A 15,616-nucleotide genomic window follows, 5' to 3' on the forward strand; every position below is an offset into this window, starting at 1 on the left:
TGTCCCTACAGTGATTGTAACATGCAGCTGAAATATAAATAAACTCCCAACCGTTTTCTTCTCTCCACCCTGCTCGGCTTCCACGGAGAAGGGAATGGAGCTTCATGTTGATATCGGTAATGATAGTAACCACATTATATCCGTAAAAACGGACAGACATTTTATTTGCCCTTGGATCCCACTGATTCAGCTGGCTGGCAAGGCCACCAGGACTTAATAATCCTTTTCCATTCATCCATTATCTGCCACCCTCCTATCACACGGCACAGCCTACCTCCATCAGAGGGTTTATTTCATTTAATGCCACACTGCAATAATGCATTATGGGACATTATTCAGAGCAATGAAAGGAGCTAGAAACTGTGATAGTTTGGTCAGTTTATTGGTACCATTAATATTTATATTTTTTTTATTTTACGTTTGGATAACTGAAACATTTAGTTTGGGGAGAAATTTGAGCAAAAATGGTCATTTTCTGTATTAAAATTGGAAGCTATCCAAACCGAGCTGGCCCATGTGAAAAGTGTAATTATATCCCGAGTTGACTGTGATTAACCACCTGTTTTGGAAAACTGAGTTAAATTTCAGCAGGCACACCCAGGCCTCAGGACTGCAACAAATCAATCACTCAACTAAAGAAATTCAAGAAACGATTATAAATGCTGTCACTGAGATGTAACACTTGTCTTACAACGCCCTTTATTTTATTAGTGAAGAAAGCACTACTATTATTCAGTATTTTTCACTGACATTGTTGATATTTCTGGTGTTTGTCACATAGATTTTGCCCCATAACTTTAAATGAGTCAAAATCCCTCCAGAGTATCTCAATTGAAATCATTAATCATTAAACTATTCCAGACTCACTTTCAGTCATTGCAATGGCTTAATAGTAGTCAGTTATTAAGACAATTACTTTTTCAAATAGAGCCAGCTAGGCTGTGATTGCTTTTGTCCATTAATAATAAAATCACAATTTGATTGAGTAATCTTTGGGTGATATATAAAATTTGTTAGATGATCTGACACATTTAAGTGTGACAAAAAAAGCAACAGAAAAAAAATTATAAAAGGGGGAGAATTGTTTCACAATATTCCATACTTTTGTGAACTAGATATAAGACATAATTTTCAAACTGAGAGGAAACATTTTCCTTTCTGTTTTTTTTTTTTTGTCCATGGCCTATTTTTGTATTTGCTGATTTTCACATTTCCGTTCCACCATGAGATCAAACCTGATTAGCTCTGAGTGATCCTCCCCCTCGTTTCATTTGCTAGAACATTTGCTCAACATGCTGAGCTCCACCAATTCACCAATACAATACAGACTGCAGTTATTCTAAAGAGAAATGTTCATTGAATCAGATTTATTGAGATAATATTGACAGTTGTAATGAATAGCAGTCACCAGGCGTTGAAAGTAACAGATACCATTAAATCATAGTTGCAGAACTCAGCTACTTTGACCTTTCTTTTATTTTTATTTCCAGATGTGTTTATTATGGGTGTCTTTCAAAAGTGGTCTTAACATCCTAATAAATTCAAAAAGAAGAAAGGCCAGGCTTTTTCAAACCAACAAAATGTAAGACAAGATATCTCCTCCATAAGGCTAAAAGGAATCAAAAATGCTTATGACCTCATAAAAGCCTCCACAGAGATATGCATCAAGAGTCCCAATGCTCCTTCTGGCAAGAACATGACACAAAATTTCACATCACATGTTTTAGGGTGGGTTTTTCAGGGTCTAATCCAGTCTTCAAGTCAATAAATATCACCATGGTTGAGTTTTCAAGTCCATTGGATTAGAAGTATAATACAAAGAGAGATTTGGTGGGCAGCAGAGTTGAAAGAAAGCTACTTTTGATGCTAGACAAAAAGTCAAGAATCTGTTTGGCATTGCAGTCTCATATGAATTTTCTAATATTTTTTCCTCTTTTTGTTCACTGGAATGTCCCAAACTAATGTCTGTGTTGGTCCCTGGTTTTTGCCAGTCTATAAATCCCATGGTATCCAAAACGTCCTACTTGTGTTGGTCAAAGAAACATCTTGGTTCCAAATATCTATCCAGGAAAAATATGACTATCGAGTAACCTGGGAACAAAGAGAAAGAAAAGCAATGTCAGAGTACGATTTATGGCTGTAGTAGAAACAGAAAAGTAACTTATTTTCACAGCAATATCTAAGACATTCGTATCTGGAGTTTTTCACTGTTAAGTTATAAAATAAAATATGAAATGGGGTCAATTATCAACAAGACATTTCAATTATGTCCAAATGAGTAAATGAGTCAATTGTTGTCATTGATCCTTTATTTGTGAGAAATAAAAACTTTTTTTTCTTTGTCTATTTATTCAGTAACCACTATTTGCACTCCCATTAACCTTCACAAATGTATACATACATGTATAAATTTAATAAAAAGATGTTCTCATGCACATAGACACATACTATTAAAGTATTACATTCACCCTATTTAAATGTTATGGGTTTGCTCTTAAAGCAGGCTCTTGTTCTGATGCTGTGCAGCCATCAGCAACAGTCAAAGTGTGACAAGTTCAAGGTGTGCATATTCCCAACTGGTGTGTTTGCAATTCAAACATCTGTGGTGCTGCACAACATTAATGACAGACGGAAGTCTGCTGAAATGGAAACTGCATTGTGGTCAATGACTTATACAAATGAGGAATACTATTATTCTTGACATGTATATGGCATACTGCAATGCTTGTGTATGTTTTCATAAATATTAATCTAAAATATGCAACTGTAAAATATTCTGTGTATCTTCAACTTTAAGCAAGATTCTTAAAATAAGTGGTGACAGCTTGGCTGTTTCTTCTGACTTTGTTATTTGCCCTTTGTGAGCAGAAGCTTTAAAGCATAAACACAAACACAGACCAGCAGGTGGAAAAGGTGTTCCTGTGAGAGTGTTTCCACATTATGGTTGTTCATTAAGCAGTTGCTGGGATGTCACCAGTTGAATCAGCATGCCATTGCCACAAATAATCAGTAGTCTGAGTAATGCAAATCCAAATTTCTACACAAGAATGATTTTTATGCTATTTTCAGGTGCAGCTGATCACAATGTGCTTGCTGTTTGGGGAGCCACAATTTAATTTTCACTTCCATGCGACAATCCTCAGGCATCATGGTGTGAGAGAGGATGTGGAAATGATTTGATCTCACTGCTGTTGCAGCAGCAGGCAGCAGCAATGGTGTATAAAAGGCAGAAATCTTGATTGTGGAAATTATTTTACTCACTTTGCTTTAATCTTATGATTTGAACATTTTTTTATCTTACATGTTGTGATTAAAAAAACAAGATAGGATACAACTTTTATTTTCAAGGCTTTAGGGGAATAAATAACATGGAATGAGGTATAAATCAAAAGGTGTAAAACACAAGAGTACAAGATCATATAAAAACTTTTAAAGGGTTTAGTGTGATGGAATATTATGGGCATCTTTGTTGCTGCTGAGTAAACACCAAAGAAGTCAAACAGAAGGTACATTTTTATTCAGAATAAAACTCAATAAGAAAAGAAGTTATGCAACCAAGTGAGGTACCCTCATGAAGTTGCTTGGTGAACTTAACTTGGTTAACATGTAGAATGACTTGAAAAGAGTTGGTACATCTAGAGGTACCAGCATTACAAATAGAGTGTACAGCATCAGATCCAGGGAATGCTTCATCAATGCTTTTAAATCAGGGGTCTCCAATTGTAGTCACCAGGAGCCACTGTCTTGTAACTTTTAGGTGAATCATGTCCAGCACAACAAGATCAATTCAATAGTTTGTCACCTCTGCATAACTTGCAAAGGTGAATCACCCATTTTATTCAGGGGTTACGGAGGAGGAATGCATCTAAAATATGCATGTTAGGAAACTTATTATCATCCAAGACAGACCAGTCTCAGACAAGATTATGTTGCTGTCCACCAGTAATTATAGATCCCTGTGCCACTTGACATGTATATATGAACTCCAATGTACAGTTCAATCAATGTCCATTGATTCCAAGGTCTGTCTTACTAACAGATATGCCAACTCTTTGCTAAATGAATTAGTTATAGATATATATCAATCACTGGTTGATCAGTGTATCAAATTATATTCCAAGTGATTCTTTTTTTCTAGTTAGTGAGTGCATTTAAAAAACCAAAAAAAAAAAAAAAAAAACACACACACAAACAGTCAAACCATTACAAAATGTCTGGAAGCTAGAGCAAGGAGTTTTGATAAAACCATGGACGTGGTATTGTTCAAAATTTGTACAATACCTGAAAGGTCCCTTTCCTGAAGTCTGATGTTTGGGGAAAGGGTGAGAGCAGCATGTGCACAACCATGTTTGACATGGGTAAAACCTTCCAGCTGTCTCTGATTGGTTGTTTCTGACCAGGAGCACTGCATTTATCCAAAAGTCTCATGATATATTCAATGACAGTTTTGAAAAAAAAAATAAAATATGCTTTTGTAAATGTTACTGGCAGCAACCTTAAGAAATATATAAGATGTAAAAAAAAATCTAAGATCAAACCAACATATATTGTACATATGTGCACCAGAATAAATATGTCTTCCACTGCCTTGATACAATAAAACTAGTCAGATTTTATTTTTTTTATCTAGAATATTTTTCTCTAGCGCTATACAGTATATTCAGCCTCTGTTTGGCAATACAATCTTTTTTTTTTCAGTTTAAAGCTGCATTGGCAGATTTTTCACACTTTTTTTTGCAGGTATAAAACATATTTTCATTGTGTCTTGGAAAAAATAAGTCTCTTAGACATCTATCCATCACTAACACTAACATAATCTCAGCAAGCTTCATAACACCTGTCATGTGGGAAGGATATGTGGTTCTTTTGCCCTGTGTCCTCTGATTGATAGAAAGCAAAAAGCAGGAGCGACTGGGGTTATAATTCTTGACATCACCAGCAGCAGGACTGTAAAACTTGCTGCTCCTAGAACATGTACAGAAAGAAGGAACAAACAAAGTTTATCGAGCAGAACCTAGAGGGTCTTGTCGGATTTACTGATGTGCCTTCATGTGGTGAAACAACACAACCATTTTTTTTATCATTAATCTCATCAATGCAACATCTGGAAGGATTGATTTGCATTACAGGAAAAAGAAGGCATTGAAAGTGAGAAGTTAATTGATGTCCAAAACATCAGTTTTGTGGAACACAAGAATATTCTGTTCAACTATAAAAAAATAAATACAGTCTGTCTTTAAATAAGAAAATGAAAACAGAATTTCAAAAGAGTCTTCTAAGAACCAAGAAATCTTTATTACTTGTTTTTATTCTTAGAGTGCAACAGAATCTTTGAAGACACTGTGTGCTTTGGTGTCATTCCAATAAAAACTTGAGGTTAGAAAAATTAAAATACATCACAGACCAGTATTTACTTCTCTCATTTGTGCTTTGGCATGCATTCAGCAATTTGTTGTGGTCTAAATGACAACAACGGTGATTAAAGAACTTATTAGCGGGCATAGCCACAGCTTTGTAATCACCCAAAACAATTTACTGAGGGTTTTGACACATCTAGAATTGATTTCTAATGGCAGATGGCTTTATTTATGCTTGCTTTGTACATGAATTAACTGTACAAAACATCTTCCTTTTAACATAATGTACAAAGAACTGCTTAACTGAAGCTAAATGAAATTTCAATGAGATGGTCTGTTCTCTGTTTCATACTTACTTGTCTCTGTGGTAAATATGAGGTATTGAAATACATCTAATCAATGTACTACATTTTATTTCTAGAGCTACATAATCACCTGAATATTACTTTTGGTGAAACATGAATGTGTGCAATATTGCAAACACAAAGGACTGCTTCCAGTAGTAGATAAGATATAAAAATGTATTTTCCATCCTTAAATGAACTACATGATTTTTGTCCACAACTGGCACATCTTAGCTACCAGGATCAGAAAACTTTGGAAGACTATTAGTGACGTTATTTACACAGAGTAATAAGGACAAATGAAAAGTTCAGTAGAAGCAAGAGCAGCTAATACATCCATCCATACATGGAGGGTCATATAGGACTTTACGCCCATTTCCTCCAGTTATTGAGTGGGTTGCCAGTACATAAAAGACTCCTCAAGTCAAACGATGAAGAACCTTTATTAATAAGAACTTAGGCATGTTGAGCAGCAGTCCAACAGAAAGGTTGTGAACTAGTTCAGGAAGGAACTTGTAAAATACAATCTCATATGTTCCCATATCTGCAGAAACTAACTATAAAGTATGAAGAATGATAAATAATAATTCACATCTTCTGTTAGTAATTTTGTGGATAATGCTGAAAACATGACTGTGGATTTGTCACAAATGTGTTTTTTTCAACAGCTACTCCAAGTGCTGCATGTAACATTATTATCTCAGTTGCATACAGACAAGACAACTAGATGCATTTAACACAATCTCTGCAGAATTCAACCATGGATTTCTGTATGCTATACATTTTAAAAGATCTGGTGATCAATTAATTTGATATTTTGTCAATATGCTGTTTTGTTAATCATTTTGAAAAGGAAAAAGCATAGATATTCCGAAAGGAGAATATTCCATTTTAGTCAAGTCCAATATTAAGTTCATTTCTTTACTAAGTGTAAATGGTGAAAAGACATATTGATCTTTCTATTATTATTTTTTTGCTCTGAACTATCTGTTGAATTTTCATTGGTTGGAATTTGTATCTCTGTGAAAAACTCCATGGAAACAGACACAACACCAGCATCACACTGGAGACTGTGAGCCTGGTTCTCAGTCAGCCCTTTTGTTCATTCCTCAGAAGGATGTTAACTGTCCAAGAAGTTTAAGTACAGAGCCCTCTGGCAAACACAAGCCATCCCACGCTGGCTCTCTGTGGGAGGCAGTAAGGCCATGAGCATGGAGCGACCCCCGCTGACTCCCTAATCAATAAAAGAGTCGAGGTTCTGACGGGTTCTACTAGCCACCTGGACCCCTGCTCATCTGTGCCTCTGTTTCTGCTTTCTCGTGGCTGTAACAGAGGGCATGAATTATTAACCCGGCTAAAATAAAAAGCTCTGCTTCATCCAGGCCTCCTGTACCATGAATAATGGATGAGGCAGCTCAACTACTGGCTTTTGGTGAGTCAAACCATGGTCTATGATAGATGGGGAAGGGTCCTATGTGTTCCCCTCAACCATACCTATCCCCTCACCTACCATTCACTTTTGGTCCAGCTCATCCAACAAAAACCTGAACACACATCCTGACAAGCTTCATTAATTTAGAAAAGAGTTTTATCTTGAGCACTGCTGCACTCTGGCACCACATCCCATTCAACAATTGTGCTTCATGGAGAATTTTGTGTTTCTTTATCCTTGGATGCCTTCTTTAGCTTTTCATAGAAATCAGTTGTGGTCAAAAGCAGTTCAATGACAGAATCTGATTTTACATCTCAGCTAAAAGTAAAACCTTGGAGACAAGATTGATTTGGATAAAATGGCTCAATGTCATAATGGTAAACTTGTGTGTACAGTCACATTTTCTATTACAGAGGTGATAATTGATTTTTTTCACATGCTTTATAACTCCATGTCTAATGTCTCATTTAAAGCTGACTGCAGTCGGTAACTTCCATAAAAACATGCTTTTTTACTTGTTTATGTCATGACAGCAGAATATGAGACAGATAATATGCAAAAAATCAAGTTTCTTTGCCTCGTCTCTGTAGTCATAGAGTTACCCGCAGAAATGCACTGCACCAGGTCAAAAACAACCAATCAGAGCTAAGAGGAAGGTCTTAGTGCTAAACAAAGGGTAGGCCATTCTAAATCTTACTCTTTTTCAGCTGAAGACATTTTTTGTTCACTTGCATGAATGGTTAGGCACACTGTGAAACTAAAAAATACAGTCCGTCAGTTTTTAGTTTTCTACCAGAAAAAAGAATTTAGATTAAAACTCTTGTAGAAAAATTGCTTTAGATCCTTCCCTCACTTTTACTGCGGGGTTCCTGGCAGACATTCGTACATATTTTCTCATTTTTTCTATGCCATGTATTGTTCATATACAATTAGAGTCAGTTGCTGTCAGAATCACAACTTCACACTAAGTGATTTTTTTCCCCCAATTTGACTTTTATGCGCGAGTATTCGTTTTGTAAGTTAAGTAAAATACAATAATACAACTATAGTTCAACATCTTAAACAACCAGGGGCAATGGCTAAATAGATAGACATTAACTCCTGTGTTTCCCGTGTTTTAAGCCAACAGCATGAAGTTACGCTTCACTGACTTCACTCCTGTTTCCCCCCCTGCCTCCTCTGCACTGCTCTCATCTGAGGCTAATAACACAATCTTATAGTGTTCTTCTTAGCTTCAGTTCCATTCCTTTACTCAGTTTTATCCCAGGTCATTAAATCGGGAGTCATTTTTCTGATTCCTAAAAACCTAGAGAATACAGCAAATCTTTATACTTAATACAAAATTAATACCAGTTATTTCCTTAAAAATGTGAACATAATTGAAAAATGAACCCACCTTTGTAGTCTTAACTTTGTTTCCTGTACTGCAGCTCCATCCTTTCAGATCTGGTAGCACTTTACACTCTTCTCCATCCATGCAAGGATGCATCTGGCACCACCACTTCTGTGCAACTATTGATGCTGTGATGAAAACAAAACATTTAAAAAATGCTGTACTATAAGCAGTTATGCTGTTGTTGTCTTAAAGCAGAGCACGGTTCTGGTATGTTTGTAGAAGCCACAAACAGATTTAGTCTCTGTGTACATTTCAGTGATTGAATTGAGTATATTTTATAGCTTTCAGTTCTGCCCAAGTGTGTTTTTGGGTTTGAATTACAGATATGGGTGAATGTCAGGACAGTGAGTGTTGTAAGTAGGTGTGAGAAGGGTGGTTGTGTGCACTGTAGGAGAAAGGTAGCATGCAGTCAAGGTCTTCTGCTGCTTTGAAGAAGCCTACGGGGAAAAAACACTTTCCCATGACATTTCTAAAGTGAGTAGAGAACTGTCAAAATCGAGACCTGTCAGGGCTGTTACACTAAAAGGAGAAGATGGGGATCGATTCACCTGTAACTGAGGACATTGCTGACATGATATTAAATGACCTGGCCATCTGTCTGCTCTGATGGGCATCTCTGTTGTATCTTCAATGGCAGACAAAAGGGCTACTGAATGTACTGGCTGGAGATTTGATTTAGAAAACGGTGACGTCTCAAACAACACACAGAGCACAAAAGTCTCTTTGTCTTCTATGCAATAAACTTCTCATGCACAAATGAACAGCAAAACACTTGCCTGATCCACACTGACAGCTTTGCACTGTGTCACATATTTCTAATCTCGTGCCATTCTGGAATCATTACCAGAACTGTAATGAGAAGTCTGGCATACCGTCTACACAAGATGGAGCTGCTCTCGTTGTTCCTGCCACCTGTCCAGGGAAGCAGGAGCATTTGACAGTCTGGGATCTCTCTTCGATCTTGTTCTTGTTGCAGCATCGGTGTGCAGCAATTACCTCACAGGTTCCAGCTTTCACGTGTACTGGAAGCACAAATACAGGCAGTGGTTAGAATGCCTGTGACAGTTCTCGCGACATGTTTCACAGCACAGTAATGCATACCAACTACACATTTCAGAACAGTGCCTTGCAAAAACATGTTTGTTTTTTATTTTGTTTCAAAATTTGTCACATTACAACCTGAAATGTTTGTATTTTAAATGGAGTTCATGTATTAGAACAAGAAATGTAATGCAATTTCTGAAGTGGAGTGAAAACAATACATAGATTTAAACATTTTTATATTTAATAATCAATGTCAGACTCCATGAATCAAGATTTTCTACAACTGCTATCTATTGCATTTACAACTGCAAGAGTTTGAATTATACTTATAAACATTGTCAGCTTTGGAGATGCATATTACTGATTTATTTTTTGTGCATTAGTTATTTGAAAAGTAGCTCTATTTCAGTTAGGATGGGAAAAAAACATCAAGTCTGAACTTTTACTAGGACATTATAACACATAAGTATGCTTTGAGCTATGTCAGGATCTGCAACTCTTGTCCTTGATATCTAGTGTTCTGAAAGTCTTATATGCAGCTGTTCTCCAAAACACCTCAATCAAATGAAACTTCTTGGCATACTGAGAAGGTAATTCAATAATTTCATTCAGTTGTAGCACCTAAATATTGTTGCACAAACTACTGAATAATGAAACAATTCAAGGGGCATTTTCCTCAATTGAGGTATCTGCACAATGTCTACATTGTCAAATCAAAAGTAAACCATTCAGGATAAACTAAAAATTTCATCTAAATTGCATGATGAGGTATTTTGTGCAAATGAATAGGTCTCTTGTTTCAAACTAGATAATTCCACTAAGAACTAATACATGAAATATGTTTTTATATTTAGGGTTCATAAACTGATCGAATACCAAATAAGTTTGTCCCAATTTACTGAAAACATCTCTTTGGCTGCATCTTCCCAGATTATATTTTAGGTTTGCATTGTTAACTCATGTCTTGGCTACACTACCATTGCCAAATCATTTATTATTACAGCTATCACTGTAAAGTGTCAACTTATTACTACCAAGAATAAGGGGATAATAGAAGCTGAAGTGCACTATTGACAATGTGTCTTGAGGAGCATTTAGATTATATTAGTCCTTGAAATTTGTCCCACACTCAGTGTAATAAAATTGAAAGATCTAAGAAATAACAACACCAACAAAGAGAAATAGAAAAGAAAAGAAAACAGCATCTTAAAGATAAAAGATACATGGAGGGAAAATAGAGGTGACTGACTCACAGTAAATACAGATTTTATTTAAAAGTAATGTGACATAAATTTCCCTTTGATCATGTGAAAAAATTAATAAAATTCAGCACTCTCTGTGGGAAGATGGCTTGTGTCTAGTTATTGGGGAAACTCAGGTGAAACACAGCTTTAGTCTGCACTCTGTGGTCTCATTTCATTCAGTCCATGCATTATAATGCATTATTCACTAAAGATCCATCTAAGTATTTTAACCAAAAATGTTGCCACTCATCCTCTGTCTTAAAATGTACAGTCTAAAACTGTCTCTTCTATTTTCCTTAGTTTTTTGTTTTTGGTAAGAGACACATATACCTAAGGGATATTTTAGTACAAATATAATAAATCAAGCGTTAGACTCCTTAAAGTGAAGAATGAAATGTACTTTGCAGACCGTACTATCTTGAAAATATATTTTTGAAGATTGTGAACGTCTAACACTTGAATGCATTATCTTGACTGCGCAACCTAAATATCAACGACTATGTAGGTCATTAGAATAAACATTTGTTGTGACTTTTTTAGAAACCTTGAAAGTGACCAAGCTGACTAAACTGCCAGCTGAAAATTTTAAAAAATGTCCCCAAGCATTTATTTGAGACTTCTGAAAAAACCCCGCTGCTTTTCCCATCTACCATCGAACCAAAAATGACCAGTTTTAAGTCTTACAACTCTGAAACCCATTTTATATTATAAATGCTATCACGCTTAAATAGACAGAAGCTATGCAAAATGCTATAAAATGTGAAAATACTGTATAAGATGATGATCCCTATGATCATGTTTGTTCAACCAGTTGAGCAGCAGTGTGTTCATTCTTATTGTTCCTGTCAGGGCATTCAGGTTATTTAGGGGAAGTTTTGTTTTATACATCTAACCATAACAGGTATCAGAAATCCAGGACACCCCCCTTGTGGAGAGACCCTGCTTGGGCCCCAGTGCAGCGCCATGTGCTCATATATCCTTGACCAACATGCTAAATCCACTGCATCCGAACCAAAGGACAAAAAAAGAACCTCTCAGTGGAGAAGTGCTCATAAGAAATGCCTTGACATACTATATATGCTTAACACATTTATATTTAATTTGAACCAAACAAAGACAGTTATGACCACAATTGTTTATTTAAGCATTGACAATGCCAAGACAATAGAAATAAAAAAAGCCAGAGTTTTGACATTCCATTCAGATAAACCTTAATTATGTCTGTAAAGATTTTCAATTTGGAACTTGACTTCAAAATAGATTGCACAGAGCCTCCATCTTCCCATTAGCTGGCAATCCAGAAATCTCATCTACAACATTAAAAACATTTTGCTCTCAATCAATAAAGTGCTATTCACATTCCCACTGAAGGCAAGACAACAATTACCAATTGAGTGCTTTTCATTGAACAGAAACTTACTGATGCAAAAACAGGTCAGGCTCTGTGCTCTTGATGTGATTATCTTTAAGCCACAAGCACGCCCCTCTGTCAAAGTTACTTTCAAAAGTTGGTATAGTTTGAATAGAATATTCAAACTTTGTTTAAATGACAACTACACAAGGACAATGGGCAATTACTGGAGGTGCAATAGATGTTAATTTTCCTTTCAGTCAGATTTACACAGTGCTGTTTTGCAATAACCTGCTGTGCCCTAAGTTCTGAAAAGTGAGAAGCAATTGGGAGCATCAGAGCTGTGAAAAATTTTACAAGTACAGATTTCTTCTGTTTTTACATCTTTTTTCACACTTGGTTTTTTATTTGATGTTGCAAAGTTTATTGTCAGACAAAGGTTACATGAGCAGAAACCAAACATTTGTTTACAAATGATTCTTTAGTGTATTAAGGGAAAGAAAAGCCTGTATATTACTTTTCTAAACTTGTAAGACCTAGTCCATGGTCCTAGTCCTAGTCCTAGTCTCTGGGAAAGTGATATAGCTCAATACATAAGTCATCAGTCTTCCACCTGAGAGGGTAGGGTTTGAATCCAGTCTGAGTCCTTAGGCAAGATCCTGCAAGGTATATACTTTATGGGGACATTGGTTTTGTAATGATGGTAAAAGAAGAAAAAAAACAACCATGCCAATGTCAAGTGTGGCACTCTTAGCTTATTAAGGTGCTGCTGGTTGAGGTTGCCTGTGTTGACAGAGCTGCTGATTAAAGTTATGAGTGTCAGCCAAGGTCACTGACTTGGAGGCAGGACTCAAAAACACCACAGAGTGCAGAGAGAATGAGAGGTCAGAGGGCTGAGTTTTGTGGTCACTCCCAATTTCTACTCCAGAGGAAGTATCATAAAAAGATTCACCAGCTGACCAGTCTGACCAGCACCTTCCCATCTGAGAAATATTTGCATAATTCCACTGCAGTTGTATTTGTTTTTGTGTTTCTTGATATTTATTTCCAGAGACACAACACAATCTATATGGCTGCATCAAACCACCTAATGGGAAAGTTTGTGATTTCCGTTTGTTTTCACAATTTTTTCCAACGATAACTCTGGATTGGACTTGAGTGAATGGAAATTCAATTACACACATGCAGATGGAAGACTGCCTATTGTCTTCTCCATTTATGAATATCCAGGTAGCAGGAGAAATGGCATATGCTCAAAGATCAATACATTTCTACTAAAACACTTAGGAGGACCATAAGGTTGAATCAGTAGGCGCCCACATCAGCGGGAGGGAGAGATTTAAGACAAAAAAGGTGAAAGGACAGAGAAGACTAATGAGAATTGGCACAATGCCCCACCCTTCGGGCAGTCAATACTACTCTGAAGCAACCACTCAACAGCACAATCATGTTTACTGATGGTTAATTGATGACTACAAGTATGCAACAAACACCTAAGTAGGGAAACTTTAAATTGTATTTCAAGTTTATTTAAAATGCTACATATGAGACAATTTTATTGACCAGAATGAGAAAAGTACTTTATAAAAATAATATTTGTTTTTACAGTCAATCTTTAAATGAAACATTTTTAAATCAGGGTAAAATAAGTGCATCTTGTCCATACAAGACCCCCCAAAAATTAAACACAACTTCAGATAAACTATTACAAATCTGATTATCACATTTGTTGTCTAAGACATTGAGCCAGCAGGGAGAAGCAATGTGTGGAAAAATTAGGTGAAACAGCCAAGCATCACCAGGTTGGAGTACACAATACCAAGACAGGAAAACTTCAATTAGAAAAGCAACTGCTGCCAGTTCACCAAAAAGGGATAATGAAGCAATCTCAAAACAAGCTAGAGTCCTTCTCTCTACAGTGAAAACTGTTATTTACAATTGGAAAACGGTCAAGAGAACTCCCCATGTTACAGGAGAGGATGAGAGACAACAAGTGCTGGGTGAGACCATCCAGAAACTCTGATTCAGGCCTCAGTTAGCACTTTAAGAACCATGAGAAATAATGCTCCTTATCTTAGCAAAAGTAAAGTTTCAGAACAAATGACTACTAATTGTGAAGCAAAGTTTGAGGCTGAATGATAACAGCTTGTTTTGCAACCACATCTGGGCTCATGGAAACCATGTAGTTGACAGTATATTCTTTCATTACAAGCAAAGATTGGGGTAACATATGAGGCCATCTGTGAAACAACTGAACATTGGTTCAAATTGGATCTTATAAAATGAAAATTGAAAATGGAGAGTATTAGTAGATGCATTTACAGTTCAGTTAGCTTGTTTTGATGTTCTCTTAGAAAGATAAAAATGTTTTAAAAATTTTCACCAAAGGACAAAAGACATTGTATAGTTTTTGCTACCCATCTATGTTGGCCGAAACCGTATATTTAAACACAAAGTCTAGAAATATAAATTATATTATTCAACACATAACCAAGCTTTCATCCAAACCATGCAAACACATTCTAAATAATTATGTATGTAGATTAAAAGTCAAGCTCAAAAGAAGTCAGAAAAAGTAGATTAGACAAAGATATCTGCAAACTCACTTCTGCATTGTAACATACTGGTAGCCACAAGGTTAAGTGTTTCCTTGTTGTTCAGATCACAGAATTGATCATTTGAATTAAAAGAAACCCACAGGTTGATCTCAGCTTCCACAGCAATCAAACAATTGATCTAACAGGCAGATAGGGAGGACTAGAGAACAACACAGTGTTCCAGCTGTCAGCTGCATGACTGGACACATCAACATCACCTGGCCAGCAGAGCACAGAATACAGTAGTAGAAGCACAACATGGGATACATCAAAAGCAGAAACGCAGTCTTCATTTTCATGCTGACAGAGAGACTTTGGCCTTGGCACACAATGTCTTTCTGATTTTGCCTCATTGAAGGAAACAAAGCTCAAGTTGATTTGATAAAGTTAATTTGTCATTCTGCCCCTGAAGGAATATTAAGCTTGAAAAATAAATCCTTCCCTCAAACAGACTGTTCTGGCATTGAGTTAAAAGTAACCATCAGTTCTGTGAACGGGGCGATTTTCTTTGCACAGAAATTGATGTTAACTTGTATCCAAAAAAGCTTTTAGAAAATGGCTGAAACGCAACACAAAAATTACAACTATTGAATATAACATTGAGCAAAGAACTTCTTTTTAAATGGAAATCCCTTATTGTCCAACAGTGGGGAACTCCAGATGTCAGGAGTTAAAGACAAATAAAAACATGCTTCAATGTAAGTTAAGAAATGCTTAGCCAAGAATAAAGTGCATCAAAGATATTTGTTAATACAGTTTTTAAAAAATGTGACTTTTAAAGGAATCAGAATTCATCTAGACTCAGCAAAGCATTGTGATGCTTTGCTGAGATAGAAATCTGCCAACTTCTA

The 15,616-nt window shown here is 36.2% G+C and overlaps 1 protein-coding gene across 1 annotated transcript in view; it reads right to left on the reverse strand.

The window, feature by feature from the left end:
- Positions 1 to 1,616: 1,616 nt before the first annotated feature.
- Positions 1,617 to 15,616, reverse strand: part of tafa3a (TAFA chemokine like family member 3a) — an 86,548-nt gene continuing 72,548 nt past the window's right edge. The window contains exons 3-5 of the mRNA XM_055050464.1: positions 9,402 to 9,551; positions 8,530 to 8,654; positions 1,617 to 2,091 (exon numbers count right to left, since the gene is read on the reverse strand). Of these exons, the coding sequence (XP_054906439.1) occupies positions 2,080 to 2,091; positions 8,530 to 8,654; positions 9,402 to 9,551 (287 nt within the window). The 3' untranslated portion in view covers positions 1,617 to 2,079. The remainder of the gene's footprint in view (positions 2,092 to 8,529; positions 8,655 to 9,401; positions 9,552 to 15,616) is intronic.

The sequence above is a fragment of the Poeciliopsis prolifica genome, unplaced genomic scaffold (genome assembly GCF_027474105.1).
Source record: "Poeciliopsis prolifica strain line A6 unplaced genomic scaffold, Auburn_PproV2 SCAFFOLD030, whole genome shotgun sequence".
Lineage (NCBI taxonomy): Eukaryota > Metazoa > Chordata > Actinopteri > Cyprinodontiformes > Poeciliidae > Poeciliopsis > Poeciliopsis prolifica.